This window comes from Lagenorhynchus albirostris, chromosome 20 (genome assembly GCF_949774975.1).
Source record: "Lagenorhynchus albirostris chromosome 20, mLagAlb1.1, whole genome shotgun sequence".
Taxonomy (NCBI): domain Eukaryota; kingdom Metazoa; phylum Chordata; class Mammalia; order Artiodactyla; family Delphinidae; genus Lagenorhynchus; species Lagenorhynchus albirostris.
Window position 1 is genome coordinate 9054925 of NC_083114.1, and position 25475 is coordinate 9080399.

Sequence of the window (25475 nt, forward strand, 5' to 3'; positions counted from 1 at the left end):
AGCACGTTTTTGGACGCGCCCACCCTGCTGCTCGAATTTTAACGCGTGCCAAATCTGTACGCCTGCGCAGTTCCATCATTCGCGCCTTTGTTTACGCTTCCGCTTCGGCAACAAGATTTATCCTCCAGCCTTTCTCCGCTCCTCCTGCTCGGCGCCATCTTGTCTTCTTCCAGCTGACTTTACATTGTACGAGGTTGAGACAGAAGGAGCGTGAGTCTCCAAAATGGCGTTGGGCGGGGGGTTCTGTAGCGTTCTCTTTCCTGGGCTCTCGGCGTCTCGGCGTCTCCAGAGGACACGGCACCGACGGGGGGGGCACAGTCTGAGCCAGGCATCCCTCCTTAGGCGCCGAGCCTATGCTTTTTTCTCCTCAGGTTCGCCCAGGCCTTCGCAGATGGGTGCGCCAGCAACTGCTGGGCCGGGACAGTGAAGCAGAGGAGGGGGAGGTGGGGAAGGTGAGCCCAGTTTCGGGGGACTGCAACGCCCTTAACCCCCATGCGGGCCCAGCCCTGGCCGCCCCTGTGAAACGAGGGCCCTGGGGTTCCCTCTCACCCCACTGGCCCGAGGGCGCCACCTCTAGGCCAAGGCCCGCTCCTCGGCCTCCTGTGACCGCGTGCTGAGCCAGGGCTTGGGCTAGGCGGAGGGGGCCTAGCAGCTAGCCTTGGGAAAGGGCATCTTGGATTACGCGGCGGGAGCGATGCGCTCTGCCCCCCAGTGCCGGGACATCAGCTCTCGGCCATCTCGGTGGAGATGGGCCTGGCCATCAAGCTCTGTTGGCTGGGCGCCTGCTGGGAGTACCACACCCTTTGGGGACTACCACACCCTTTGGGGACTCCCGCACCACAGTCAGCAAGGTCATAACGGGGTGTCGGCGAGGCGGTGGTGTGGTTGTTTGGTCCCTGCCACGTGCTGCCCTCAGAGGGCTGGGCCTGCAGGTCCTGGCGGCTGCTTTCTGTAGACGTACACGGCTGCTACAACCGGAAGGGTCCCATTCTGGACCCGGGGATGCTCATAGCTGATTGTAAAGGGTCTGGCACTTGTTGGTCGGGGAGGTCCTTTGAAGAATCTGGATTCAGACTGCCTTGGGGGGTGCCATCCACCACCACTAGGTGCGCCACCACCAGGGACTTCAGGGTTGGCTCCGCGGGTCGCCCAGGCTGGAGGCATGTTGTTCCCAGGAGCATAGAGGGTGATCGTATGTGGAGTTCACAGTACGCATTGCTCCTGTGGTTGATGAAAACCCTTTGCAGGTGAGATAGGAGCATCCCAGGTGCGGGGAGAGTTTAATCCAGGCTGTTCGCTAGGCCTGGGCACACTGGGTAGGGCAGGGCATTTGAAACAGAGCAGGGCAGGGCTGTGACCTTCCCATCCACACTCATTGCTCTTGCTGCCTACTTTGCCTGTAACTGTAATATGAAGGTTGGGAAGAAGGCTACTGGGATGGGTGGCTCCACTGGATTGGAGGAGAGAGGGAACTGGAGCAGCCAGGGGCCCCAGAAGAAGAGGAGGAAGGGAGGTGAAGCCGATTCGACACCAGCTGTGTCAGGCTTCGAAGGATGAACCCGTGAGGGCATTGGGCCACACAGTGACATTTTCATCCCTCCTCATCAGCTGTTCCTGGCTCCCCAAGACTCAACCATGGAAGGTACAGAAAGGTGTGTGACAAGAAACTCATGGCTTTTAATTCTGGCAGGAAGGACAAGGAAAACCAAGGATAAAGACTTGATCAAGTTTTATTATTCTCCCACTGGAGATGGGGGAGGGGGAATCAGTCATATTTAGTAAACAGCTCTCTCCTCATTCCTCCCGATTGCATTATCTCGACTTTTGTTCATCAAGACAGGGAAGGAAGATAACTTTGTCTCTGAGTCAGTTGCGTGGTGAGAAATGAGGGCACCTCCTGGTGCCCTGGCTGTTGGGACAAATGCTCAGAGGGGCTGGTAAGTGGGTGGGCGTCTCCGGACGATGCAGAAGGTAACAAGCACCAGGGTGAGGAGGCCGAGTAAGATCAGGCCAATGATGAGAGGCAGCAAGATGGATCGGTCACTGGGGCAAGAGAAACCTGGCGGAAAGATAGGGCAAGTAGGCATCACAACGGTGGTGGTTGGAATAAAGGTGGAAGGAGGGAGAAGGGAATGTGGGATGTTGGGAAGTAGGAGATTGGTGAGGGGCTGGCTCACCTAGAGGACTCAGCAAAAAAAAAAAAGGGGAGCCTGGGTAGAGTCTTGTAGAGGAGGGGAGGACAGTTACCCTAGCTCTGACAAGCTTGAGAGGGGGAGGAAATTTGGGGGTGCAGGAAGGGAGATTATAGGCCTGGGGGGGAGGGCTTTCAGTGCAGTGGGAAAATTCTGGGAGGGAAGGAATAGGTCTTACTTGGTCCAAAGGCCCCTGTGGGGGGCAGCTGAGCAGCTTGTAGCTTCAGGGAGAGCAGGTCCAGGTGGAAAGCTGGTGAAAGAATGACGCTTGCGTTTCTGCAACTGAAGCTCTGGCCCAGAGGGGTTTGGAGATCTCGAAGGGATGAATTCTGAACAGAGAATATCCACTCTGAAAGAATAAGGAAGGGTCAGCTCCATAGCCACATCCCCACCATACCCCCAGCCTAGGTCCCTTCAGGAGCCCAGACATCTAGTGCAAGTGATGAGAAAGGGAAGGTTACTCACGTGATGCCTGGGGGAAGGACACGTTGTACTCCACAGTCACATGGTTCAGGTAGACGGTGCTCTGCAGTGGCTCCTGGGGAGGTGACCAGGAAGACTCAGGGCAGCAGGGGAGAGTGGCATCCAGGTACACAGAGTAAGGAGTGCGGCAAGAAGTTGGTAGGGGTAGGGCACTTGGAGGGTGAGAGTGAGGGATGAGGGTTAAGTACCTGCTTGAATCCAAAGCTGAGCTGTCCATAGGGGAATGAGAGGAGCAAGTGGGGATGATTACTCTCACAGCCCCCTTGGGCCTTGGTTTTGTTGGGGTTCAGAACAGAGATTCCCCAGGCCTGCGGAAGTTAAAAGACGAGAGAGGGTCACGAGACTGCACAGCTGTGCCGTCCAAGGTTCCCTGTTCCCTTTGTCTCCACCCTGTATTCGTCTACTTCTTTACTCTTCCTCCTTCCCTTCTGAACCGTAGCAGAAGGCCTCATCCCCTTCCCCTTATGTCCTCTACTGTTGTTTAGCTTTACCTCTCCTCCATCCTGGGTTGGGTACAGAACTCGAATCTGAATCTGGGCTTGGAGCCGGACGCAGGGCTGGGAACCATTAGTCCAAATGTAGTCTCCTATCGCCTCCTTGGAGCCTGGGCTAGGACTTGGAGAGGGTGGAGGTGGTCCTGGGCGGGGGGATCTGGTGGAGGGTCCTGGGCTGGTGGCAGTGCTGTTGCTCGTTGGATGAACTGTGGCATTTCCGTGACTGGTGGTGGTAGCAGGATGGTGAGTGGCTGTTGAAGACTCGTGGCTGGTGGTGCCCGTGGTGGTAGTTTTATGAGTGGTGGTAGCCGTGTAAGTGGTCGTTCTGTGGCTCTTGGTCGTTCTGTGGCTGGTTGTTCCAGGGCTGGTTGTTCCAGGGCTTGTTGTGCTTTCTGTAGCTGTAGGTGTCACCGTGAAGGATGGCAGCAGAGTGGCCGATTTTTTATGAGGACAGTCATTCCCTGTCCCCTGGGCTTTCAGAGGAAACACTGGTTAGCAACCCAGGGGCAGGCTCCTTCCCAGGGGCCCCCTCCCCTTCGTCCCCTTTCTCCCTACCTGCTAGTAGACCCAGCAAGGCCCCAGAGAAGAGCACAGCCAACCTCATGACAGAACAGCCTCCACCCAGAGTCCAGCTTGGTTCTGTGTCGGTACCAGCTGCCTGCCTGCTCAATCAACCCTATACCCTCTGCCTTCGTTCTTTTGGAAAAAGAGGAAATCAATCTTTGACTTCCTGTAACTGAGGTAACCCAACCCCCAGCCTGACTCAGACACCTCAGCCCCAGCCACCAATCTCTTAGTCATTAAAATTTTGTCATTGAGTTAGATGATTGGCCCTGGTGTCCCGTCAGCAACATGTGTCATGTGGATAGTGGGATGGAGTTTTGGGTAAGTGGATCCTTGGGGATTCATTTGTCTGCCTCAGCAAAACATGCCTAGTGGTTGTGACAAGTGATTATGGAGCCAGCAGCCCCTCCCTGTCAGAGTTCAATAGGATGTAAAACTTGAACATTTATTTCTACTCCCTTTCCTCTCCGTCTGTTGCTTCCTCTTTTTTTTTTGCGGTACGTGGGCCTCTCACTGCCGTGGCCTCTCCCGTTGCGGAGCACAGGCTCTGGACACGCAGGCTCAGCGGCCATGGCTCACGGGCCCAGCCGTTCCACGGCACGTGGGATCCTCCTGGACCGGGGCACGAACCCACGTCCCCTGCATCGGCAACCACTGCGCCACCAGGGAAGCTTTTTTTTTTTTTTTTAATTTATTTTTGCTGTGTTGGGTCTTCGTTTCTGTGCGAGGGCTTTCTCTAGTTGTGGCAAGCAGGGGCCACTCTTCATTGAGGTGCATGGGCCTCTCATTGTGGAGCATGGGCTCCAGATGCGCACGCTCAGTAATTGTGGCTCACAGGCCTAGTTGCTCCGCGGCATGTGGGATCTTCCCAGACCAGGGCTCGAACCCGTATCCCCTGCATTGGCAGGCAGATTCTCTACCACTGCGCCACGGGAAGTCCTGTTGCTTCCTCTTTGCTGAGACACATGAGGTACTTACGGTGGTCTTTGCCCAGCCCCTTCCAGAAAGGTCATATTATCCAGTTAACACGACCATTTTCCAGTCAACAACAAAAAAAGCTCAACAGAAGGCAGTAGAGCTGTACCCAGTAGCAGATGGGAGGGAAGGGGAGGTAAGAAATGACAAGCCAAGGCAGGCAGTTTCCAAGTCATTTTATTCAGAATTTTGTCTTTGTTTCCTGAATCAATAAATACTATACAAAACAATGTAAAAATGGCTACCATTTTCTCTCCCCTACTCCCCCCACCTGGGGACAACCCCCTGGGCCACCTAACTTGGGGGTTCTCCCTCCAGATTTGGTCCAGCAAATGAGGTGGACTGAATCATTTTCAGAGGAATTCAGGTGGGGTGGGGAGAGCCTCTGGGGTTTGGAGGTTGACTAGGTTAGGGAACTGGATTAGTGTTTTTGGGAGAAGAGACGGCGCCTACCCCAAAGAAAAGGGTGTCTAAAATGTTCACGGTTCCTTCTTTTGCCTCAAAAAGTGACATTTATTCAAAGAAAAAAAAAAAAATGACAAGATGTCCATCCCTTGACTCCCTTCCCTCCCCCCTCCTGCTGCTCCTCAGTGCCCCCCAAGGACTGAGCCCTGGCTGGGGCTAGGTAGCAGAACAGCCCATCTCAGATGAGGTCAGCAACATTGAGGGGCATCTCCTCAATGGAGGTGTTGTAGAAGGTCTCAATGTCTCGAAGAGTCCTCTTGTCTTCTTCTGTCACCATGTTAATAGCCACACCCTTACGGCCAAAACGGCCACCTCGACCGATTCTGGAAAACAAGGACACCTTAGAATAAGTGAGGATTAAAGAGTAAATAAGACGCTTCCCTGCAGGGAGGATTGGGCAGGAGGGGGCTGGGCTGGTTAACAGTCCAGATCTGCGTTTACCTGTGGATGTAGTTTTCCCTGTTGGTGGGGAGGTCATAGTTGATGACTAAGGAAACCTGCTGCACATCGATGCCTCTGGCCTATGTCCAGAAAAAAGGCAGCTTCAGTGTGTGAATGAGAGGACACCCTAAGTCTATCCAGAAAGAGACTTAAGCATACATGTAGGCAGCCAAAGGAAGGCAAGGAAACAAACATCCCCTCTCCCCAGAAACCAGAGGCATGCCAGATTTTATTCCAAGTTGCTACTTTCCTGAAGAGGGGCACTAGCAGGCCCCTTGGAAGAGGGAATCACCTTGGATTCTCCCATCTTCCCTCCCCTCTTGTCCAAATGCCCTTCTACTTACCAGCAGGTCAGTGGTAATCAATACTCTGCTAGAGCCAGAGCGGAACTCCCTCATGATAACGTCTCGTTCTTTTTGGTCCATATCTCCGTGCTAGAACAGGAAATAGAACAGTGTAACGGTGTTACAAATAGGTGCATTGGTTCTGAGAGAACTGCCTGTGAGTAGGACCCTGACATGTGACTCTGCTGGTAAAACAAGGTGGAGAAACCTCACCATAGCAGAGACCGTGAAGTCTCGGGCATGCATTTTCTCAGTGAGCCAATCCACCTTCCTTCGGGTGTTGATGAAGATGACTGCCTGGGTGATGGTCAGGGTTTCATACAAGTCACACAGTGTGTCCAGTTTCCACTCCTGGTGGGGTGGGGGGAGGAGATCAGTCAGGGGCTATACCCAACAACTTACCACCAGGCCCGCCTCCTGCACTGGGCCCCACCTCTCGTTCCACATTGATGTAGAATTGGCGGATACCCTCCAGCGTCAACTCTTCTTTCTTGACAAGAATCCTAATTGGGTCCCTCATGAACTTCTTGGTCACCTCAAGCACATCGGAAGGCATTGTAGCTGACAGCAAAACCACCTAATGGAAAAAAAGAGCAGTCTCAGGGTAGGGGATACTCCAGAACTCCATGGTTCCCCTGGCACTTTTGGGTTTTTTACATGTCTGGATATCATCCAAATTTTTTTTTTTAACTTTTTGGCCACAACACGTGGCATGTAGGATCTTAGTTCCCTGAGCAGGGATCGAATCCATACCCCTTACACTGGAAGTGCCAGGTCTTAACCCCTGGACTGCCAGGGAAGTCCCTCCTTTGGCACTTGATAATGCTCCATCATCACCCCAAGCACACCACAACCTACACAAAGCAACACACCACAACCTACACAAAGCAACTGTCAGCCATGCGAGCAAGACTCCAATGTCCTCCTCACCTGGGTGTTGCTATTGAGCTTTTGGAATATGTCATAGATCTGGTCCTTGAACCCACGGCTTAACATTTCATCAGCTTCATCCAGTACAAACATCTTGATGTATTTGGGAGCTGCAGAAAGAAAAACACCAACAGGTAGTTACTAGAGAAGTGTGAACTACCCCTAACTTTCCCAATAAAAAAAACAGGGACAGGCGGTCTGCTCTCAGAAGACAAAGACTGATCCTCTGCCTGGGACCCCCTTGCCAGGCCAGACAATAGCCCTGGGAAGTAGAACACTACATGGGCTGAGATGACAGGGAAGCCAGGCTCAGATGACACGCATGGGGTTCATCACAGAGCAACTCTCAGAGGATATCATTGGGAATCAAATTGTGGCCATGTTAAGAAACTGGAAAGGCATGGATAGGAAGTGACCCAGAGAGCTAGAAAATTGTACACTCACACAAGTATCTCCGGTTAAGCATGTCGAACACACGACCTGGGGTACCCACGATGATATGGGGAGCTTCCATCTGCAGCTTCTGCACCTCAGCACGCACATTGGTACCCCCAATGCAGGCATGGCACGAGGCACCCATGTAATCTCCTAAGGCCATAACTACCTTCTGTATCTGAACCAGAAAAACATAAGTGCTTGTATATTAGCTACAACTGCCAGGCACCATTTTAAGTGCTACGTATTTTATTCTTTCCAGCTGAGACAAACACTATTAAGCTCACTTCTTTTTTTTTTTGCGGTACACGGGCCTCTCACTGTTGCGGCCTCTCCTGCCGTGGAGCACAGGCTCCGGACGCGCAGGCTCAGCGGCCATGGTTCACGGGGCCCAGCCACTCCGCGGCATGTGGGATCTTCCCAGACCGGGGCACGAACCCGTGTCCCCTGCATCGGCAGGCGGACTCTCAACCACTGCGCCGCCAGGGAAGCCCGGCATGTTCACTCTTAAAGCATGTTCTAAACGTTAAGGGCCCTCGAGTGGAGCTCTACTGTAACTTCTTGCTCACACTGCCTTTGTTCAGAAGTTAGGCACAGAATGACCATGATACCTCCGTAGGACACTGTAAGAATACATTCCCCTAAACTCAGTAATCAACTTATGAGACAAGTGTTTCTGATTTTTTTCCCCTCTAAGACCCAGGAAATAGCCCAACATTTTATGTGCCCCAGCCATGAAACAGCTCTGGCCACCAACCCAGGCATCAAGCTACGATGAAGAAAGGACTAGACATCTGCTTTGCCCCTGACTGATTCAAGAGCACCACCACCAATCAGGTGTCTCTTTGCCCATTGCCAGGGGGTTTTCTTCATAGAACAGCCAAACTTGCCCAGCCAGCCAGGCTCCACCCAGCAGCCTTCCCCGTCTGACTCAGGAAATGGGTGGAGTAAGGGATGCTTACAGTGTTTGGTGAGGGAAAAGCTTACAACTAACCTACTAAGTCTTGAAACATAAAAGTCATCAACTGACTTTATAACATCTCTTTTCCCCATACTTCAGTTCTTCCAAAAGTGGTAGGAGTTGGAGCACAACTTCTGATTTCTGGTTTATGTTAACCACTTACTAAATAAGTCCTTCAGAGGAAGAAAGGTAAACTCACCTGCTGAGCCAACTCTCTAGTGGGTGCCAGGACCAAGGCCTGGGTGGCCTTTAGATCCAATTCAATCTGCTGCAAAATTGATATGGCAAAAGTGGCCGTTTTCCCAGTCCCAGATTGGGCTTGAGCGATCACATCATAACCTAAACACAAATTAGGAGAGAAATTTTATATGGTAGAAAGCATTCTTTAGACTCGTGAGACATTCAACAGCCCTGCTGAATGAGATCAGTAAGCAACCAATAGAGATTTGTGCCCAGCAATAAGTGCTTCAGAGTCTACATGACAACACGGTATCCAAACAAGAACAGATCTGGACAATCAGGCCAGGTTTCAGCCATTTAGTACTGCACAAAATTGGGCTAGAAATACAGCTGTAAAAAGCCAGCATGATCTGGCTAAAACACTACCTTGTTGAAATTAAACCAGCAATCCATGTTTCCAGGGCATGAACCAGACATGGGCACAAACCAAAAGCCAAGCTGGGATAAACAAGGAGTTACTTTGTCCCTGGCTGATATAAGACAGGCACCACCAACCAGGCGCCACTCTACCCAGGCCAGGGACAGTCCAGAACTTGTTCTGGGGCAGAAGGGTCTTACCCTTGATACAAGGAAGAATGGCTCGCTGCTGGATGGCAGAGGGCTTCTCAAAACCATAGGCGTAGATGCCACGGAGGAGTGACTCCGAAAGGTTCATGTCATCAAAGCTGTCAACAATCTCATTCCAGTTACTCTGTAGAAAACAAATTCAAGTAGGAGAAATAGGGCTGTGCTCTTACATTGGAGTAAACAGGACCTGATGCCTGCACCAGCTTCAGAGCCCACAACCTCTCTTCTCCCCATGGAAGCCAGATGGTTGATAGTTCTACATGACCTGGGAAACCCCCCTAAGGGGCCAGCCCACTTGTAAACAGTGAACCTAGATGTTGTAGAAAGGAGAACAGAATCTGAGTGACCTGTTTTAAACACACTTTAAAAACTTTAAAACAAATTTCTGCAAGGGAGTTAAGGTGTCGGGTCTAACTACCTGGGAGTTTTATGTTACGTAGTACAGCTGAATCCTGGGTTTCAATCACTGGTGTATTCACTAAACCGCCACTTCAAAAGCCAAAGAACAATGCTAGTGGCACCGCTTTTGCCAGAGTTAAAGGATAATGGTGGGAGGGGTCCAACCTCACCTCGATGACGCCTTCGGGTTCCATCCCATCGGGGCCATTGTCTCTAGATCTGTCGGTTTAAAAATACAGTATGTAGAAATCCTGACAACCACCCTCTTCCTAGCAGCAAACCAACTTTGCATGATGCCATCAGCCTTCACTCCCTAGTCCAAGCCCCACGTGTTCCCAAAAAAACATAATAGTTATTGTACAACTGAGTCAGGGCCCATCTCGGGAGCGGCTCAAGTCAAGCCGACCCCGACATGATAGAGTAACCTTCCTAGAAGACCCAGAGGCTGGAAGGAACCAATCTGCGCTTAAGGGGCGCGGAGGTGGTGCCTGCCTCCGGGCCCACGTGTCCTGAGCCTGACGCTCCAAGCCCAAACGCGTGCACCTCCCACCGTGGCCCCTGCCCGCCGGAAGTCCCGCCCTCTCCTCCCCAGATGCCAGAGTAGGACATCCCCTTCCCCCCACGTCATGCAGCTCGCGCCCTCCCCCACTCCCTCGAGCCCATCTCCCCCCCTCGCAGTGCCCGGATGTGGGAGGCCGCGGGCGGTGGCGGCCTCGCGCACAATGAGCCCCAGCCGAGCTAGCAAAGGGGGAGATTGCACAACACTTAGAAGCGAAACGGACTGGGGGAGGGGAACACCTCGGGACGCCATGTGCTTGCTCCCTTGACCACTCGGCGGCGTCCCCCCCCACCCCGGAACAAACCACATCCCGCCCGCCCCGTCGCGAAATGGCGTCGCCCTCCCATACCTCAGGCCGCTCACCCCCGAAGGAAAATGGACCTGACCATCCGCAGTTTGCCAATTGCCCGGCTTGTGCGGCAAAATGGACCCGCCCGCCCGGCGCCGGGTGGGCTCCTGGTGCCTCACGCGGCCGCTCCTCGGGGTTAGGGTCGGTCCTGGCCGTCAAGAAAACCAGCACACAGAACGGCCGGCTTCTTCTCCCACGACCCACAGCTCCACGCGACTCAGCGACTGGATTTGAGGACGCAGGCACCCCCGCCTTCGGCGAGTGGTACCATCAGAATCCTCCAGAATCCCGATCGCGCGAGCCCTCCGGCAGTGAGGCAACCGGGCCGGCGGCTCCGGGCCACGCACGGTCGCCTCTACCTCTCTTTTCCACGCCAGGTTGCCACCTCGCCGCCCGACTCAACGCCGGGGCTTCGCGCACCTCGTCGGTCGAGCCCTCGTAGCTCACCTCGCGCGCTGAGTCCCGAAACCTGGGCCGTCCTCGGCCTCTACCTAGGCCCTGGCGGCAACGTCGGCCGTGGACCCGCCCCTCACCGCCCCCTCCCACGGGTGCTCCCGGCTTGCTCGCCCCGCAACCCTGGGGGGGCCTAGGGCGGTGGACCTCAGCTTCCCCCGGTGGGGTCCTCGGAAGGGACAGCAGGGTAAGTAGCCACAATCTCTTGCAAATGTCTTTCTTACCGGGAATCCTGACTCGCAGACATGATCCTTAGAAACTAGGGCGGAGTGCCCGCCTATCGACAACTTATAGGGAGCCCAACCCCGCCCCAGCCATCGCATTGGCTTGGTCTCCTCGGCTCCGCCTGCCGCCGCTCAGCAACCCGGCGTGACGTTCATTCGTCGGCGCTCTGGCACGCAGCCACCATTGGATAACTTGAGTGCCTATCAAGGTGAAGGCCCGCCCCGCGGCCTCATTGGCTAAAGGGCCCGCCTTTCTTGCCGGTACGGAAGTGACATACAGGACTCAGGCCTCGAGGCCTGGCAGCCATCTTGGTGCCCTGCACCCCTACACGTGCGGAGGCGAGAGTGCCCTGGTCATGTGGCCTAGCAGACCCTATCACGCAAGGGGGGCGAGGTTTCAGCCTCCAGGGACTTCCGGGCTCCCGGGACCAGCACTTCCTTCTACCTCTGCTCCAGGTCTCCACTGGACCCACATTTAATTTTGTTCTCTCCTGCAGCAAAGATAAATCGGACACCAACTCCGAATGTACAGGAATAATGGAATCAAGGGCCACCATACCCCCGGGCTGGAGGGAGAAAGGATGAAGGAACTGACGTAACGGGCTTAAGAGCATTTGGGGTTGCTGTCATGAATCTTGGTGGGCTCCCTTAAGTATGCTGTTTTCCCAACTTCAGCACCTCTCAAGCTCCCGTATTTTTGAGGCTTACCTACTCTCCCTCCTTCCAGCCCTGGCTCCCCCTGCTGGGGGATTCTTTTGGTTGAAGACATGGTCTTGGCACTGTCTGAGCCAGGGATGGAAAGCTGGCCCCCCGGGGAAGTCTCAAGACCCATGAAAGGGTAGCTAACAGCATTGACTGGAGGAAAGCCGGAGAGCATATCCACTAGTTTGAGGCCCCTTAAGGAAGACCACCACTATGTATCTCCAAAGGATCCTTTATTGACCAGAGAAGGACCATGGTATTTATATATATATATATATATATAAAAAAAAGTTTGAAGATCTGGCAGGCAGTAATCCCATTGCCCGCCCACCACCCCAGCACAGATTTTGCTGCCCCCCAGCCCTGCACATGGAAGGGAGATGACTGCCCCACCCAGGCCACAAGGCCATACTCCCCTGCAGACAGAAGGAAAAAGGGGATTTTCCATGGCCAACCCCTGAACATCAGAAATCAACAAATATTCTCTCAAAGAAAAAAAAAAATACAGAAATCAATTAAAACATTTAAATATGAAAATCCAAAGGGAATTGGGTGGGAAGAGGCTAGAGACAAAGGGAACTGGAGTTTCTTGGGAAGGAAGGGTCTCCCATGTCCCCCTGCCCATTAATGAATGGGCTTGAGGCCTGGAATACGAGGCTCACACAGTGAGTTTGCAGTGACACAGCTCCTTGTAGATCTGCCGACGAAGTTTGGGCATGTCCTGCTGAGTGAAGCTGAATGGCTGAGACAGGGCCAGGTGCTTGCAATACTGGGTGTTAACAAAGCAGGCCATGAGAACCATCTACTGAGCATCCCCCCCCAAATCAGGACCTGTGCTACATATTTTGTATGATACACATCTCACTGGATCTTTCCAAGAACATTCCCATTTCACAAAGGAAGCCAAGGTCCCATAGACTGGGGCTCAAAAGAAGTCTGACTCTAAAGCCAGTGTTCCTATTTGATACATAAAACACCTAGTGTTAACAGAGAAAATACTTTGCGTTAGGGGATCAGGAGGCAGCTATATCAGGCCCAGAGACCAAGGACCACACACCCAGTCCCAATGCAGTATGGCGAAACCAAGAGAGGACAATGAAATCAGGGTTTCTGCATTCTAACACAGAAGCTTACTCCCGCTCCCTAAGTGGCTGTGAGCCAAATGAGAGACAGCTTCCCGCCTCCCTCCCAACTCTTTAACCCAACTGGTATCTGCTTACCTGCAACACAAAGGCACCGCAGTCACTGTCATTATTCTGCCTGGCCACATTCTAGAGAATAAAAAGAAGGTAAGCCCTTCTAGAGGAGACCCTACACGTATGGCTTCAACTTCTGCCTCCTACCATGCCCCCAAAACCGCCCCCATAACCCTCCTCTAGAAACTGACCATCTTGAAGTAACCTTTCCAGCCCTGGTGGAAATCCAGCCGGTCTTTCTTCACTGCCTCTGCCTGTAGATACTTGGCAATATGCTATGTAGATGGAGAAAAGGAGGAAGTGATGCCCCTACATTTCCCAACTGAACCCAAGTTGTGGTGGTCACAGGCAGCAAGCCCAGGTTGCTCCTCAGAGCCTCCAAACCCACCCTTCTGCCTGAAATGCCTTGCCACTGGATCTCCTCCCCACATTCTGCCCATCTTTCCCGTTCCCTCTCAAACCTTAGGGCAGCGGCGGTTCAGGGTGCGCTGCGAATCAAAATAGGTGATGGTGCGCCGCCTCACGTCAACAGAGATGAGGGACCAATGCACCTCCAGGTGGATGGGGATTAGCAGTAGCTCTTTATTGAAGATGTCCACCTAAGGAAGCAGTGCTGGAGGTCAGGAAAGACAGCACAGGAATCCTGCCTATTGCCAGGAGGGTTCTGAAGGAGAAGCAGGCAAGGAGCCAAGTGGGAGAACTCAATACCCAGCCCCTAGACTGCAAGGCAAGGCTCAGCATCTGGATGTCTGGATTCTTGGGCTTAAGGAGGAAAGCAGGACGGAGGAGGTGGCGCACAACAAACAGAGCCCAGGACAGGGCCAGGTACTTCACACACATTAAAGGCACAAGTGCTTAGTAGCTAAGAACCCAGGCTCAGGATCCTGGAGCCAGACTCTCAGGGTTCAAACCCAGCTCTTCCATTTACTAGCGTATGACCACAGGCAAGCTACTTAATAACTCTCTGTACCTCAGTTCCCTTTTCTGTAAGAGGGTGAAAATAACAGTACCTACCCTCACCTGTTTGTTATACAGATTAATTAATATCCATGATACACTAAGAACAACGCATGGCACCTAATAGATGCTCAATCAGTTAACACTCACAACAATCCTCTGAGAAAGATCGCATCAGGAAACTGTGGCTTGGAAAAGTAAAGTCACTTGCTCAAGGTCACAGAAGTAAGAAATGGCAGAGGTGGGATTTAAACACCGGCATATAGAAAGCCAAGTTCTTTCCACTGCATGTCACCCGGCCTCTACCAGAAGAAGGCCTGCCAGGTCCCTGCGGGTGTAAGCTCTTGAACCTGGAGACAGGAATTAAGAAATGCTGGAGTCAACGGCCCTAACTCACTATAGATATTTCCTGGCCTTTGAATCAGACGGCAGGTAAACTAACTGGACAGGGGAAAAGAACTCCCCCCCCACCGCCAAGTTGGCTCCCCTTCCCCTTCATTATTTTACCCAGGAACTTAGGCCAAAAACCTAAGCATCATCCCTTGAATCTTATCTTTTATTCATTTCTCATGTCCAATCCATCAGAAAGTCCTATTGGTTCTACTGGCAAAATTTATCCTAGATAAAACTACTTCTATTTCTACCTTTACCACTCTGGTCCAAGTTTCTCATCTGGACTTCTCAGCTACTCCATTTAGCCTGCCTGCTTCCACTCTTGCCTCTTTCAATCTATCATTGAAACAGGAGTTTAAAACATGAGGCACTTCCCACCCTGCTTAAAACTCTTCAATGGCTTCTCAGAACACAAAGAATAAGATCTACCCTCACTTCGGGACTTCCCTGGTGGTGCAGTGGTTAAGAATCCACCTGCCAATGCAGGAAACGCGGGTTTGATCCCTGGTCCAGGAAGATCCCACATGCCGCGGAGCAACTAAGCCTGTGCGCCACAACTACTGAAGCCCGCGCACCTAGAGCCCGTGCTCTGCAACAAGAGAAGCCACTGCAATGAGAAGCCCACGCAGTGCAATGAAGAGCAGCCCCCACTCGCCACAACTAGAGAAAGCCCGTGCACAGCAACAAAGACCCAACGCAGCCCAAAATAAATAAATTTATTTATTTAAAAAAAAAATCTACCCTCCATGCCTCACGTTATCTACTCTCTGACCAAATTTTCTATCGTTTTCCCTTTGCTCACTCTGCTCCAACCACACAGGCCCTCTGACCCTCAAACATTTTCTCACTTTGTGTCCCATGTACTTGCTGTCCCCTTTGCTTAGAACACCCTTGCCCCAGATATGCACAGGGTTAGCTCCTTGTCATTCAAGTCTCAGCTAACAGAGGCCTTCCCAGACCACCCAATCTAAAGTACCCACCCCCATGTTACCACATTACTGTTTTAATTTGCTCACAGCACTTATCACTAGCTGAAATTTAACTTGCATATTTACTCTCACCCCATAAAGGCAAGAAGTTTTCTTTATTTAATACTGTATCCTTAGTGCCCAGAACAGCACCTGGCACACAGAAGACATTTAATAAATACTTGAAAGTTTGAATGAACAGGATTGAGGAAAGGGCTCACAGGAAACAGAACTCTTCTTTAGAGGCAAGGTGTTACACAAGTAGATGTGAATTCATAACTCACGTTTTTGGTCCACCTTTTCACCCCATCATAACCCTTGGTACGGAGTTTATCATAGAAGAAACTGTTGAAGAAATGCACCTGTGCCAATGATACAAAAGAACTGGATGGAATTAAAAGACCTCAGGCCCTCCTGCTAAGTGTCCTCTCCCCAGCCCACTCCATTTCATTATGGCTCTGAGGACTGGTTTCAACAAACTCTAGTCCAACTCACCGAGGGTAAAAACAAACTATTTTTAACCTCATCTTATAGCTTCCCACCCCAATCTGTGGGGTTAGCCATAGGGGAAAAACACTACAGACTGGAGGAAAGGACTAAAATTGTTAAGTTCAGGACCAAGATTACAGATTTGAATTGAACAAATTACCTTCTACTGCCTCTCCCCAGAGAGAAAGACCCTCTTTATGTAAAATGGAAGAGATGAAAGGGACTGAAAAAGCTGCTTAAAACTGCGGGAGTTCTTCCAGGGACTGAAATATCTGGTTAGGCCTACCTTTTCAGGGACCGTGTCCATAACGAGGTCTCCATACATGTTCATCACCTGGGGAGAAGATGGGAGGCCACTTGCCATGGAGGGTGTGGCATGGGTACAGGGCTCCCCCATGCAGAGGGCCCCAGACACCCTGCTCCCTGAATCCCCTCTTGGGCCTGTTTTTGCACGCCTCCTTACCTGGTCATTGAGCCAGTTCTGTCCATATAAGGTCCCCAGGTCGTCCATGGTCAGCACATGCCGCTTATAGGCAACTCGGAAGCCCCTCACCATGGCATTGCCTGGCATCCGCTGGTATGACTGGATCAGCTGCAGCACCAGGCCCTTCCTGGGTAGGCCAAGGGTGGAGTCACACAAGAGACGAGGGGGCTAGGGCACACAGAAGTACCTTCTACTGCCTAGAATAAGAATCTAAAACTAACCTTTTTTTTTTTTTTCTTTTTTTCAGTCATGGGTCCTTTTGAGGACTTGCTAAAGGCTTACTCCCCAGTAAGAGGCACATGAATACTTAGGTACACGTGGTATTTCAGGGTCCCACGTAAAGCCCCTCCAGGTTGGCTCACAGGGGCTTGGCACCTTGCCTGCAGATTCCTCCCCTCAGTTCTAGCTCCCTCCTCCTCCCCGAAAAGGCAGCAGCTTTCTCACCCCATCTCCCCGGTCCCAGCCCTCTTCCAAAGAGCATCTCTTTCATGCCTCACCTGGAAGGTGTAGAGAACTCCTGCTGGAAAATGTCCTCCAGTTTCTCTACTACCTCATCAGTGCTGAGGGGGATGAGGCTGCCATAAGTTTGAAGGAATTCATCCAAGATGCCTGAGTGGAGGAGGGAGAGAGGAGTGAGGTAAGGCCTCCACACTCTGATCTAGGAGTCAGCTGTGGGAAAGAGACTAGATCCTCTAGGGTTCCTTACTCTGCACACAGGTGACATGCTCCTCCCGCAGGGGGCTGTGCTGGCCAGCTTTCTCCCCAGGCCGCTCAGCCTCTTCTGCAGTGCCCAAATCTGAGCCCTGAAAAAGCTCCTGGGCCACATGGTCCCCGATGCTGCACACATTGCTGATGAGGATGCTGGCATCAGGGGGTGCCAGACTTCGCTCCCCTTCTGGCCCAGGTGGTCCCCCAAAGCCGTTGGGCAGAGTACAAGAGAGGAGGCCTGCAGGGCAGGGGAAACAGAATGGAGGCAAGAAACTGGCTCAGATCAAAGGCCAATGGGAAGACTAAATGATGCACACAAATTATAAGACCACAAAAAGGATGAATTGGAACAAAATCTACCAATAGAAACTCTAAAGGATGAAAACCCTAAAGCACGAGATAATTATGTCCAAGAAGTTATAAAAGACAGAGAGGAAAAGTTACTACAGGCATACCTCAGAGATATTGCGGATTCACTTCCAGACCACTACAATAAAGCGAATAATGTAATAAAGCGAGTCACACAAACTTTTTGGTTTCCCGGTGCATGTAAAACTTATGCTTACTATAATCTATTAAGTGTGCAACAGCAGTATGTCTAAAAAAAAAAGTACGTACCTTAATTTAAAAATACTTTGTTACACATGAAAAGATGCTCAACATCACTATCAGAGAAATGAAAATCAAAACGACAATGAGGTATCACCTCACACCAGTCAGAATGTCCACCATCAAAAAGTCTACAAACAATAAATGCTGGAGATGGAGAAAAGGGAACCCTCCTACACTGCTGGTGGGAATGTAAATTGGTACAACCACTATGAAGAACAGTATGGAGGTTCCTTAACTAAAAACAGAACTACCATATGACCCAGCAATCCCACACCTGGGCATATAACCAGAGAAAACCATAATTCAAAAAGATACATGCACCCCAATGTTCCTGGCAGCACTATTTACAATAGCCAAGACATGGAAGCGACCTAAACGTCCATCAACAGAGGAATGGGTAAAGAAAATGTGGTATATATACACAATGGAATATTACTCAGCCTTAAAAAAGAATGAAATAATGCCATTTGCAGCAACATGGATGGACCTAAAGATTATCATACGAAGTAAAGTAGGTCAGACAGAGAAAGACAAGTATCTATATCACTCATATGTGGAACCTAATTTAAAAAAAAGATAAAATGAACTTACTTACAAAACAGAAACAGACTTACAGATCTCAAAAACAAACTTTATGGTTACCAAAGGGGAAACGGTGTGGGGGGGAGGGATAAATCAGGAGCTTGGGATGAACATACACACACTATTATACATAATATAGATAACCAACATGGATATACTATACAGCACAGGGAACTCTACTCAATATTCTGGGATAACCTATATGAGAAAAGAATCTAAAAAAAGAATGAATATATGTATATGTATAACTGAATCACTTTGCTGTACCCCTGAAACTAATACAACATTGTAAATCAATTATATGCCAATAAAATAAAAATATTAAAAAAAAACACTGCTAAAAAATACTAATTATCATCTGAGCCTTCAGTGAGTTGTAATCTTTTCATGGGTGGAGGCTTTGAAATATTGCGAGAATTATCAAAACGTGATACAAGCATGAATTGAGCAAATACTGTTGGAAAAATGGCGCTGACAAACTTGCTCTATTCGAAGTTGCCGCAAACCTTCAATTTGTAAAAATGCAATGTCTTTGCATTGCAATAAAGCGAAGCGCAATAAAATGAGGTATGCCTGTACTCATAAACAGGAGGAAAGCAAGAAACACTAGGAATTCAGAGAGATGTAAATTTCAGAAATATTTCTCACCACTATATGCTTAGCACCTAGCATAGTACCTGGCATACAACAAAGGCTCGATAAATACTCAAATAATTAATAAAGAAATAGAAAGCCTGCCGCAACTCAGACCCGGCACAACCAAAATAAATAAACAAACATTTTAAAAAAATAGATAAATAAATAAATAAAAAGAAAGCCTGAAGTTGTTTAGTGGGGTTCTCCGAAAGAGAAATACTCTGAGTGAGAATGTCACACACAACTGTCCAGGTGATGTACTCCACTACTCAGAGAGATCCCATCCCACCACTATAAGAACGGCACTCTCTAGAAATGTACACGCAGGGGCACTTATCCTGAGAGGCCACATGAAGTGGGACTTCAAGCAGACATGACTGACTTCACTAAACCACGACTCCCTTTCTCATCTATGCACAGGACACCTACTATGGATCCTGTATCCCGGCCTTGACTCTCTTCCCAGACTTAGTTCCTGCTCAAAACGGGGCTGAAGACATTTCACTGCTGTTCTGGACCCTCCCTCTCTCTGCCCTCCTACTTTCCTTAGACCCCAGTTCTCACCACAGCAAGAGGCTCCTGGTCTCCCAGGATCTTAGCTCTCCCCATGCCCTCCTCTGCCCCATTCCCACCTTACCCGAGTCAGGATCCAGAGGAGACTTTGGAGTCCACCTTAATCCATCTTCCTCCATGGGGGGCCCAGAGGGCACTGGTGGAGACCCTCTCACCCCATCCTCAGCCATGAGAGCACCTAGCAGACCCAGCCGGGGGGGAGGTGGTCCCCGGGGGGAGTCAAAACGACAGCAGGGGGATGGCACCTGTGGTGTCACACCCCCTTCCTGGGGTGAAAGATGGTTCTTGGGGGGTGCAAGGCTCCGCCGCCGGCCCCGGTGGCGCCCCCAAAGCTTCCAGTGGAATGTCAGCGAGGTGCTTTTTGAGTAGAGCAGCATCCGGAAGGCTCTCATAGCTCTGCGACGGCGCTGTGAACACGTTTTCCGATGAGCAGGGCGGGGAGGGCGAGGCCGCTGGGAGGCTCCCAGCTGACCCCATCTGGGGGGCAGCCTCCAAGCTGCCACTTCCTCTTCCTCATCTTCATCCTCGTCGTCCTCTTCTTCTTCCTCCTCTTCACTAGCTGAGGCATCAAAAGAGGGCCGAGGGACAGGAAGGCGTCTGGTTGGCACTGTGGTCCCTGACCCAGGATCTGGCCCAAACCCTCCACCTGATTTGAGTCGGGGTTTGGGGGGTGGGGGCCAACGAAGACGCTCCCGCCTGGGACTTGAATAAGCTGGGGCTATGCCGGGTCCAGGAGGCTCAGGCCCCCAAGACCCGGTCCCTTGTATAGTCTCTTTCATCTTCCAGTAACCTGTAAAACAAAGGTTAGAGCGTCAGAATCCAAACATCCTACACCCCGGATTCTGCCTCTCTTCCTCAGCACACCTCTTCTGCAATCAAATGCAAATAAACTAAGGAAAAGAGAAAAAAACTTCAAAACTCCTAACTTCATATCTTCCTAGTTAATATGGTCCACAAGGTGCCCTTCAGAGTCTGTGCCATCATCTCTCTCCTGCCCAGATAGAGGCAAGGAAGAATGGCTAAGCGGCAGGCCTCGAGGCTCTTATTTCTCAGATCCCCAGATCAAACCTAGTATTTTCAGGTTCCACTTCTCTATTTTAGTACCACCAGGAATGTCCTAGTTGAGAGCCTAATAACGGAGAAGGCTCAGTACGGGAATCCTGACATGGTACAGAGACACCTGAGGAGAACACAATTTCCGCAGGAAAACCGTGATCTAGAGTGGGAAGAGAGGTCTCCATCACCGTGGAATGAGTGGGGTGTGTGGGCATGCTCAGGTAGTCTCAGGAAGGAACCATACCAGGTCCATGATTCAGGTGGTAAAATCTAATAGAAAGGGAATGATTTTAGAGGAAACTGAAACAGAACCGAAGCGACGCTTAGGCAGCCGAATCGAGGCGCGCTGGGACTGAACTGAGCCGAGCTAGGTTGGCCCAGCCCCCTCTCCTGCTCCGTCCCGGGGACCAGAATGCGTCCCAGCACCGGTAGGATCCTACGGGCTCGGGCGGCTCGGCGCGCAAGGGCCTTAAAAAGCCCCTTCGAGGGCCTCCTGGGCCCCGGTTAGGTAGGAATGGGGTCCAGGAATGGGAGAGGCCGTGGCAGAGCTGGGGGGAGGGGAGGGGGCGTCCTCACCGGGAGCGGGGAAGCCGGGCGGACAGGCCCGAGGGCGGGCGTCTCCGGCCTCAGGCTTCCCGGCTCATCTCTCCGGCGACGGCGGCTGCCCCGCCACTCCTGCTGTCTTCAGGCGTAGCCGTCTCAATTCAGGATTCCAACGCTTCTGGGCCGCGCGCCGCCCCGCCGAGCCGCCCCGCCGCGGCCGCCTCTCGCTCTGCTTCAGCTTCCACCTCCACCACCTCCCCCTCCTCCTCCTCCTCCTCCTCCTTCCCCTCCCGCGAGCCCCAGGCCCACCGGCGGTGGTGGCGCACAATTAGTACGTCACAGCCGGCGAACAGCGCCGCCGCGGCCACCACGCGCCTAGTCCCGCCTGCGCGAGAGCTCAGACGCCACGGGACCGTCCCGCCCATGACCCCCACGCCTGCGCACACCCGCTTAACCCGAGCCGTGCGGGGCGGTGCCTCCACTCGCTCTTTTGCGCCTGCGTGTTCCGTGCCGCTCTCCCGCCCTTCTCCCCCGCGCTGCGTAGCCCTGCGTTCCACGCGCCGCCGGGCTTGAGCTGAGGACCCTGACGCCTCGGTTCAGTGAGACGTCTCGGTCCAGTGAGGCGCTTCGGTGGAGGGCCGGGAGGGCCGGGAGATCCTGGTACGGGGACGGAGCTGAGGAACAGCAGCATGGGAAATGGATCCGAGGTTCCATTTATTCTCTTTTATTTTTTAACTTTAGGCAGGGCTTGCGCAGAAAGGAGAGATCAGAGGAGTGATACAGGATCAGGAGTAGGGCGTACGATTTATCCGAGGCTCCCCGGCTCCCCTCCCAGTCCAGAGAGGTTTAGAGTGGCCTGCCGGCGCCAGGGCAGTGGAGAGCGTGAAAGGCAAAAGTTGGCACCCGAAGAGTAATGATGTGGCTGCAAGGGCACCGTCCTCGTTGGGCACCTTCTGCAGACGGGCGCATAATAATTACACCTCTGGAGTCAGTGATGGAAACTGGGCCCCAATAGATGGAGAGAGGAGAGTGAAGATGAGGCTTCTTGTGGAGTGGAGAGGCAGAGGATACCTAGAGAGAGGTGTGGGGTAAAGAACCAGGAGTTTTCCTGAGTGGCGGAAGGAGTCGTGGCCATCTGCCAAGAGGCAGGATCATTGTCTCAGATTGCCGCTAGATGGTGGTGCTGTTCTGGAAGCATTCCAGCGGGACCCAGAGCAAGTCTAGACAATGCCGGGCATTTCCCACCCCCGCCCAACTCCCTCAAGAATTTGGGGCTGGATGGAGACTAAGAGCAGGATATTATACTACCTCTTTAATATCTATGAATTCAAAGTCCTTGGGGGTGGGGGTGGGGGGGAGAAGGGAGAAAGGGAGAGTCATGAGCTGTCAAACCTGGGATTCCAGTCAAACCCAGAAGAGGCCTCTGTTCCTGACTGTTCCCTGTCTTTTGTCTAGTCAGCTCTTGGCTGTCTCCAAAATGAACCCACCCTGGTCTTCCAAGCTCAGAACCACCTTTTACAACACAATCACAGTTTCACAAGCCCCAGGAAGGTTCCATGTGGAGAGAGGCTAAGTTTCGCCCTTGCCCGGGGGATTATGACACTCAGGGTATCCCCCTGGTGTAAATGGAAGACACCTGAGAAAAGGGAGAAACGAGATGCTCAGTGAAGCACGGCCATAAAGATCCTCTGATGTTTCACCCTCCCTTCTCCAGCTCAACCTTGTTTCTGCCTCCTATAAGGACCAAGGTGTTCTGTCCTTCACTCCTCAGCTCTGCCTCTACACCCACGCTTCTTCCAACCCCCTGCTGTAGCCCCCCCCACCAGTGCCCCCAGGTCAGAGATCCCCTGCTCTCCTCGCATCAACCCTCAACTGCTCACCCACCTCTCAGGCTCTCACCTGCGCTGTAACAGCTATTGTAGGCCCAGTCGGGGTTGGAGGGCATGCTTCGTATACATCGGAATAGAGTCTCCTGCCTTCCCTGGCCCTCCCGGGATACCACCTGACCCATGGTGAAAGTCACATCATGAAACAAGACCTGGCAGGGAAGGGAGGAGATGAAGAAAACGGGATAGTGTGGCTCAGGTCTGGGCGGCCTCAGGAGCCCTGACAAGGGAGCTGAGGAATGAAGAAGTGCTCTCTAAGTTGGGTATCCATAGGGGTTGGGAACCCTCCATGCTGGGGCGTAAGGCTTTGGGAGAACAGGCCTCCAGGCCCTCAGGGGAGGCTCAGGGGGTGTTTGGGGTTACCTGGCTGTACAGCAGATAGATTCCAGCATCCCAGACTCGAATGACATATCCTTGGGCCTCCAGGCCTCTCCCACGCCAGAGAGCCGGTTGCCACATCACCTCTGTCACATCCGAGTCCTCTGGAGGCAAGGAGTGTGGCAGTCAGGGTTTCTGTGCACACTCAGACACTTTCTGCTCTAAGCTTCTCTTGGGCCCAGGTGCCAGCCCCACAGTTCCTAGATTTCGCCTCTCCTCAAAAGCCATTATTGAAAATAGTGCTCACCCTTGGAGGTGATGTTAACGGGAACAAGATGAAGGACTGAGCGCTTCTCTGGGGAGAGAAGGAGGAAATCTCAGCAGCGCCCGCCTACCCCCGTTGCCCTGTTGTCAGCCCTCCACCCTCACCCCTGGCTCAGGGTCTCAGTCTCCAAATCCCGGTGCTGCTTGATCACCTCCCACCCCTGCTGCACCCCGGGGACCTCACTCTTCTGTTTTACTGCTCTCCTTCTCCGGGATCTCTCCCCATTCTCCAGGGCTTCCACGCCATCAGAGCTCTGCTCATGGAAAGAGGGTCAGGGTTAGGCTGAGATGCAAGGGTCCCAGAAAGCCTTTCCCCCAGGCCTCCCCCGCCCCGGGAATGCCTCACATCTCCTGCACCTTTCCCCAGCAACCTGAGTCTTGGTGCTGGCTGTCCTCCAGGATCTGTTAGGTACGAGAAGCATTAATCTTTAACAATTTCCTTTCCTGAAATGGTTGCTCCCTTGACCTCCAAACCTGGGACCCTCTCTTGCACCCACTGAAAACTTTGCAGACCAGGCGGCTGGAACCAAGAGGCCTGGAGACCACCCTGCCACCCATCCTTCTCTCCCAGACACCCTTCTCCCCCAGACACCCTTCTCCCCTCACTCACCTGCTCCCGGGGGCTCAGCCACAGATACCCTTCCCCCTTCTCGGAGGGCCCTCCGGTCCTCTGCAGCCGGCTCACCTCTCTCCTTAAGGTCTGCAGCTCTGTTTGTTGGGTCAGCAGAACCATGGCACAAGCCACAGCCCCCAGAGCCGCCCCCCAACTCAACCAGAGGGCAACTGAGAGTGCCGGCTCTCGGACTGGGCCCCCCATGTCTCCCGGGGGCCCTTTGGGGGCTAGTAAAGAAGGAGATGAGGTCGGCATGAGCTGGGGACCCTGCCAACAGCTGTAGCCTCAGGAGTGGGGTAGCAAGGAGGTGACGGGGAGGGTCGGCGTGCAGGCAGTGGTGCAGAAGGGAAGAAGGGCGTTACGCAAGGGAGAAATAAAAAGGAACTTGAGAATAAAAAGGAGGGAGGCAGAAAGCAAGCTCGGGGCACTGTTGGTGCTCCTGGCACCCCGCTGCGGGGCCAGTGTTGTCCTGAGACCCCTCACCCTCCTCCAGCCTCAGGAGAATTTGTTGTCAGTCTCTCTAAGAAGGACAGGGCTGCCAGTGACACCCAGGAGGAGCGGCCAGAGCACAGGAACCCCAGGGCGGCCCCAGAAGTGGGGGAGGGAAGGTTGGCTGGCTATGGGGCATGGTGCCAGAAGCCGGGATGGAGGGACGAGCTGGGCAGCACTGAGGGTCGAGGGGTGAGAGTGGAAGACCCTCTGGCCCGGGCACAGGCGAGATCTCTGGGGCAGTTGGCTGAGAGAGACCAAAGGTGGGAAAGAAGGGGAGGGCGTCAGTGGGGAGGAGAACCAGGGTCGCGGAAGCAAGAAACTGGCTGAGTTCTGGGGTTAAGGCCAGGCCGGGTGTGTTGGAATAAGGCCTGCACTACTCCCTGTGTGCTGAACTTGGCAGGCAGGACTTCCTGTTTCCCAAGAAAAGCTCTTACATAAGGCTCTGGACAAAGAGAGAAAGAGACAGCCCAAGCCCCTGCCACTGTAGGATCCCTCCCTGGCCCCGAGGACGCAGGTGTCCGTGTTCCCGGGCCCTGGCGTCCGCTTCCTGCCCCTGAGCCCCCATGCTGGGCCTGCTCCCACCCCGCGTCCCAGCCAGGGCTGTGCCAGCACCTGCTGAAGTCTCCGAAGCTGCCAGGAGGAAGGGCTGCTGCTCCTCCCAGCCCAGGGATTCCCCGCAGGAGGAAGCCCGCCTCCTATAGGTAAATGAGGCCGCTTCTGCTGGACCTTGGGCAGAGGATTGATTTTTTTTCCTGGCAGTTTGCCTTTCGACTCTCTGCTCATGCTTCGGCGTTAGAGGCATGTAGGTCCCCACTCCCAAGCCTGGACATTGCCCTGGAATTCCGGGCGTCCTGCCCCCCACTCCCCA

At 52.7% G+C, this 25475-nt stretch overlaps 4 protein-coding genes, 1 long non-coding RNA gene and 4 other non-coding genes across 19 annotated transcripts; 1 reads left to right on the forward strand and 8 right to left on the reverse strand.

Annotated features, from left to right (window-relative positions):
• The first annotated feature begins 241 nt into the window (after nucleotides 1-241).
• LOC132511668 (uncharacterized) lies at nucleotides 242-1799 on the forward strand. The gene is made up of 2 exons (XR_009537683.1): nucleotides 242-1247; nucleotides 1609-1799. It is a non-coding gene; the product is annotated as an uncharacterized LOC132511668 (long non-coding RNA).
• Nucleotides 1724-3882, reverse strand: CD68 (CD68 molecule). Its single transcript, XM_060135060.1, has 6 exons — nucleotides 3725-3882; nucleotides 3167-3642; nucleotides 2864-2983; nucleotides 2658-2730; nucleotides 2371-2541; nucleotides 1724-2059 (listed from the first exon to the last, which is right to left on the reverse strand). The coding sequence occupies exons 1-6, from the start codon at nucleotides 3771-3773 to the stop codon at nucleotides 1926-1928; spliced, it is 1023 nt and encodes a 340-aa protein (XP_059991043.1). The 5' UTR covers nucleotides 3774-3882; the 3' UTR covers nucleotides 1724-1925.
• A 985-nt stretch (nucleotides 3883-4867) lies between these two features.
• On the reverse strand, nucleotides 4868-11181 carry EIF4A1 (eukaryotic translation initiation factor 4A1). Of its 2 annotated transcripts, none has more exons than XM_060132745.1 (11): nucleotides 11076-11181; nucleotides 9661-9709; nucleotides 9083-9215; nucleotides 8484-8623; nucleotides 7333-7501; nucleotides 6889-6998; nucleotides 6392-6535; nucleotides 6172-6309; nucleotides 5959-6048; nucleotides 5615-5694; nucleotides 4868-5496 (listed from the first exon to the last, which is right to left on the reverse strand). In XM_060132745.1, exons 1-11 carry the CDS (start codon nucleotides 11096-11098, stop codon nucleotides 5352-5354), a joined length of 1221 nt encoding a protein of 406 aa, XP_059988728.1. In that variant the 5' UTR covers nucleotides 11099-11181; the 3' UTR covers nucleotides 4868-5351. The 2 variants fall into 2 exon arrangements, with proteins under 2 accessions (XP_059988728.1, XP_059988729.1); XM_060132746.1 differs by lacking the exon at nucleotides 11076-11181 and adding an exon at nucleotides 10399-11037.
• LOC132512428 (small nucleolar RNA SNORA67) lies at nucleotides 5772-5913 on the reverse strand. The gene has a single exon (XR_009538157.1). It is a non-coding gene; the product is annotated as a small nucleolar RNA SNORA67 (small nucleolar RNA).
• Nucleotides 7089-7229, reverse strand: LOC132512463 (small nucleolar RNA SNORD10). The gene has a single exon (XR_009538190.1). It is a non-coding gene; the product is annotated as a small nucleolar RNA SNORD10 (small nucleolar RNA).
• Nucleotides 8043-8187, reverse strand: LOC132512447 (small nucleolar RNA SNORA48). Its single transcript, XR_009538175.1, has one exon. It is a non-coding gene; the product is annotated as a small nucleolar RNA SNORA48 (small nucleolar RNA).
• Nucleotides 8914-9048, reverse strand: LOC132512446 (small nucleolar RNA SNORA48). The gene has a single exon (XR_009538174.1). It is a non-coding gene; the product is annotated as a small nucleolar RNA SNORA48 (small nucleolar RNA).
• Nucleotides 11182-11993: 812 nt separating the features above from the next.
• SENP3 (SUMO specific peptidase 3) lies at nucleotides 11994-21211 on the reverse strand. Of its 2 annotated transcripts, XM_060132743.1 has the most exons (11): nucleotides 21008-21211; nucleotides 19440-20165; nucleotides 16971-17210; nucleotides 16762-16873; nucleotides 16244-16391; nucleotides 16067-16114; nucleotides 15576-15653; nucleotides 13435-13572; nucleotides 13165-13248; nucleotides 12998-13048; nucleotides 11994-12546 (listed from the first exon to the last, which is right to left on the reverse strand). In XM_060132743.1, the coding sequence occupies exons 2-11, from the start codon at nucleotides 20152-20154 to the stop codon at nucleotides 12436-12438; spliced, it is 1725 nt and encodes a 574-aa protein (XP_059988726.1). In that variant the 5' UTR covers nucleotides 20155-20165; nucleotides 21008-21211; the 3' UTR covers nucleotides 11994-12435. The 2 variants fall into 2 exon arrangements, with proteins under 2 accessions (XP_059988726.1, XP_059988727.1); XM_060132744.1 differs by lacking the exon at nucleotides 16971-17210.
• Nucleotides 21212-21677: 466 nt separating this feature from the next.
• On the reverse strand, nucleotides 21678-25460 carry TNFSF13 (TNF superfamily member 13). Of its 9 annotated transcripts, XM_060132811.1 has the most exons (8): nucleotides 25220-25460; nucleotides 24113-24210; nucleotides 23860-23904; nucleotides 23687-23756; nucleotides 23486-23533; nucleotides 23224-23342; nucleotides 22874-23012; nucleotides 21678-22610 (listed from the first exon to the last, which is right to left on the reverse strand). In XM_060132811.1, exons 1-8 carry the CDS (start codon nucleotides 25407-25409, stop codon nucleotides 22501-22503), a joined length of 819 nt encoding a protein of 272 aa, XP_059988794.1. In that variant the 5' UTR covers nucleotides 25410-25460; the 3' UTR covers nucleotides 21678-22500. The 9 variants fall into 9 exon arrangements, with proteins under 9 accessions (XP_059988794.1, XP_059988796.1, XP_059988795.1 ...); XM_060132813.1 differs by lacking the exon at nucleotides 23860-23904; XM_060132812.1 differs by lacking the exon at nucleotides 25220-25460 and having other exon boundaries at nucleotides 24113-25191.
• Nucleotides 25461-25475: the final 15 nt, after the last annotated feature.

Coding starts and splice junctions, on each gene's coding strand:
- SENP3 (XM_060132743.1), bottom strand. CDS start 20,154: ATGAAAGAGACTATACAAGGGACCGGGTCTTGGGGGCCTGAGCCTCCT. Junction 15,654..16,066: donor TGGACACGGTCCCTGAAAAG/GTAGGCCTAACC, acceptor TCATTGGCACAG/GTGCATTTCTTCAACAGTTT. Junction 12,547..12,997: donor GCGGTGCCTTTGTGTTGCAG/GTAAGCAGATAC, acceptor GTTAACACCCAG/TATTGCAAGCACCTGGCCCT.
- CD68 (XM_060135060.1), bottom strand. CDS start 3,773: ATGAGGTTGGCTGTGCTCTTCTCTGGGGCCTTGCTGGGTCTACTAGCA. Junction 2,984..3,166: donor CAACCCAGGATGGAGGAGAG/GTAAAGCTAAAC, acceptor TAACTTCCGCAG/GCCTGGGGAATCTCTGTTCT. Junction 2,542..2,657: donor GTCCTTCCCCCAGGCATCAC/GTGAGTAACCTT, acceptor TTATTCTTTCAG/AGTGGATATTCTCTGTTCAG.
- EIF4A1 (XM_060132745.1), bottom strand. CDS start 11,098: ATGTCTGCGAGTCAGGATTCCCG. Junction 6,536..6,888: donor AGCTCAATAGCAACACCCAG/GTGAGGAGGACA, acceptor TTTTTCCATTAG/GTGGTTTTGCTGTCAGCTAC. Junction 6,310..6,391: donor ACATCAATGTGGAACGAGAG/GTGGGGCCCAGT, acceptor CCACCCCACCAG/GAGTGGAAACTGGACACACT.
- TNFSF13 (XM_060132811.1), bottom strand. CDS start 25,409: ATGCCTCTAACGCCGAAGCATGAGCAGAGAGTCGAAAGGCAAACTGCC. Junction 23,905..24,112: donor GGCTGAGCCCCCGGGAGCAG/GTGAGTGAGGGG, acceptor CGTACCTAACAG/ATCCTGGAGGACAGCCAGCA. Junction 23,013..23,223: donor TCTATCTGCTGTACAGCCAG/GTAACCCCAAAC, acceptor CTTCCCTGCCAG/GTCTTGTTTCATGATGTGAC.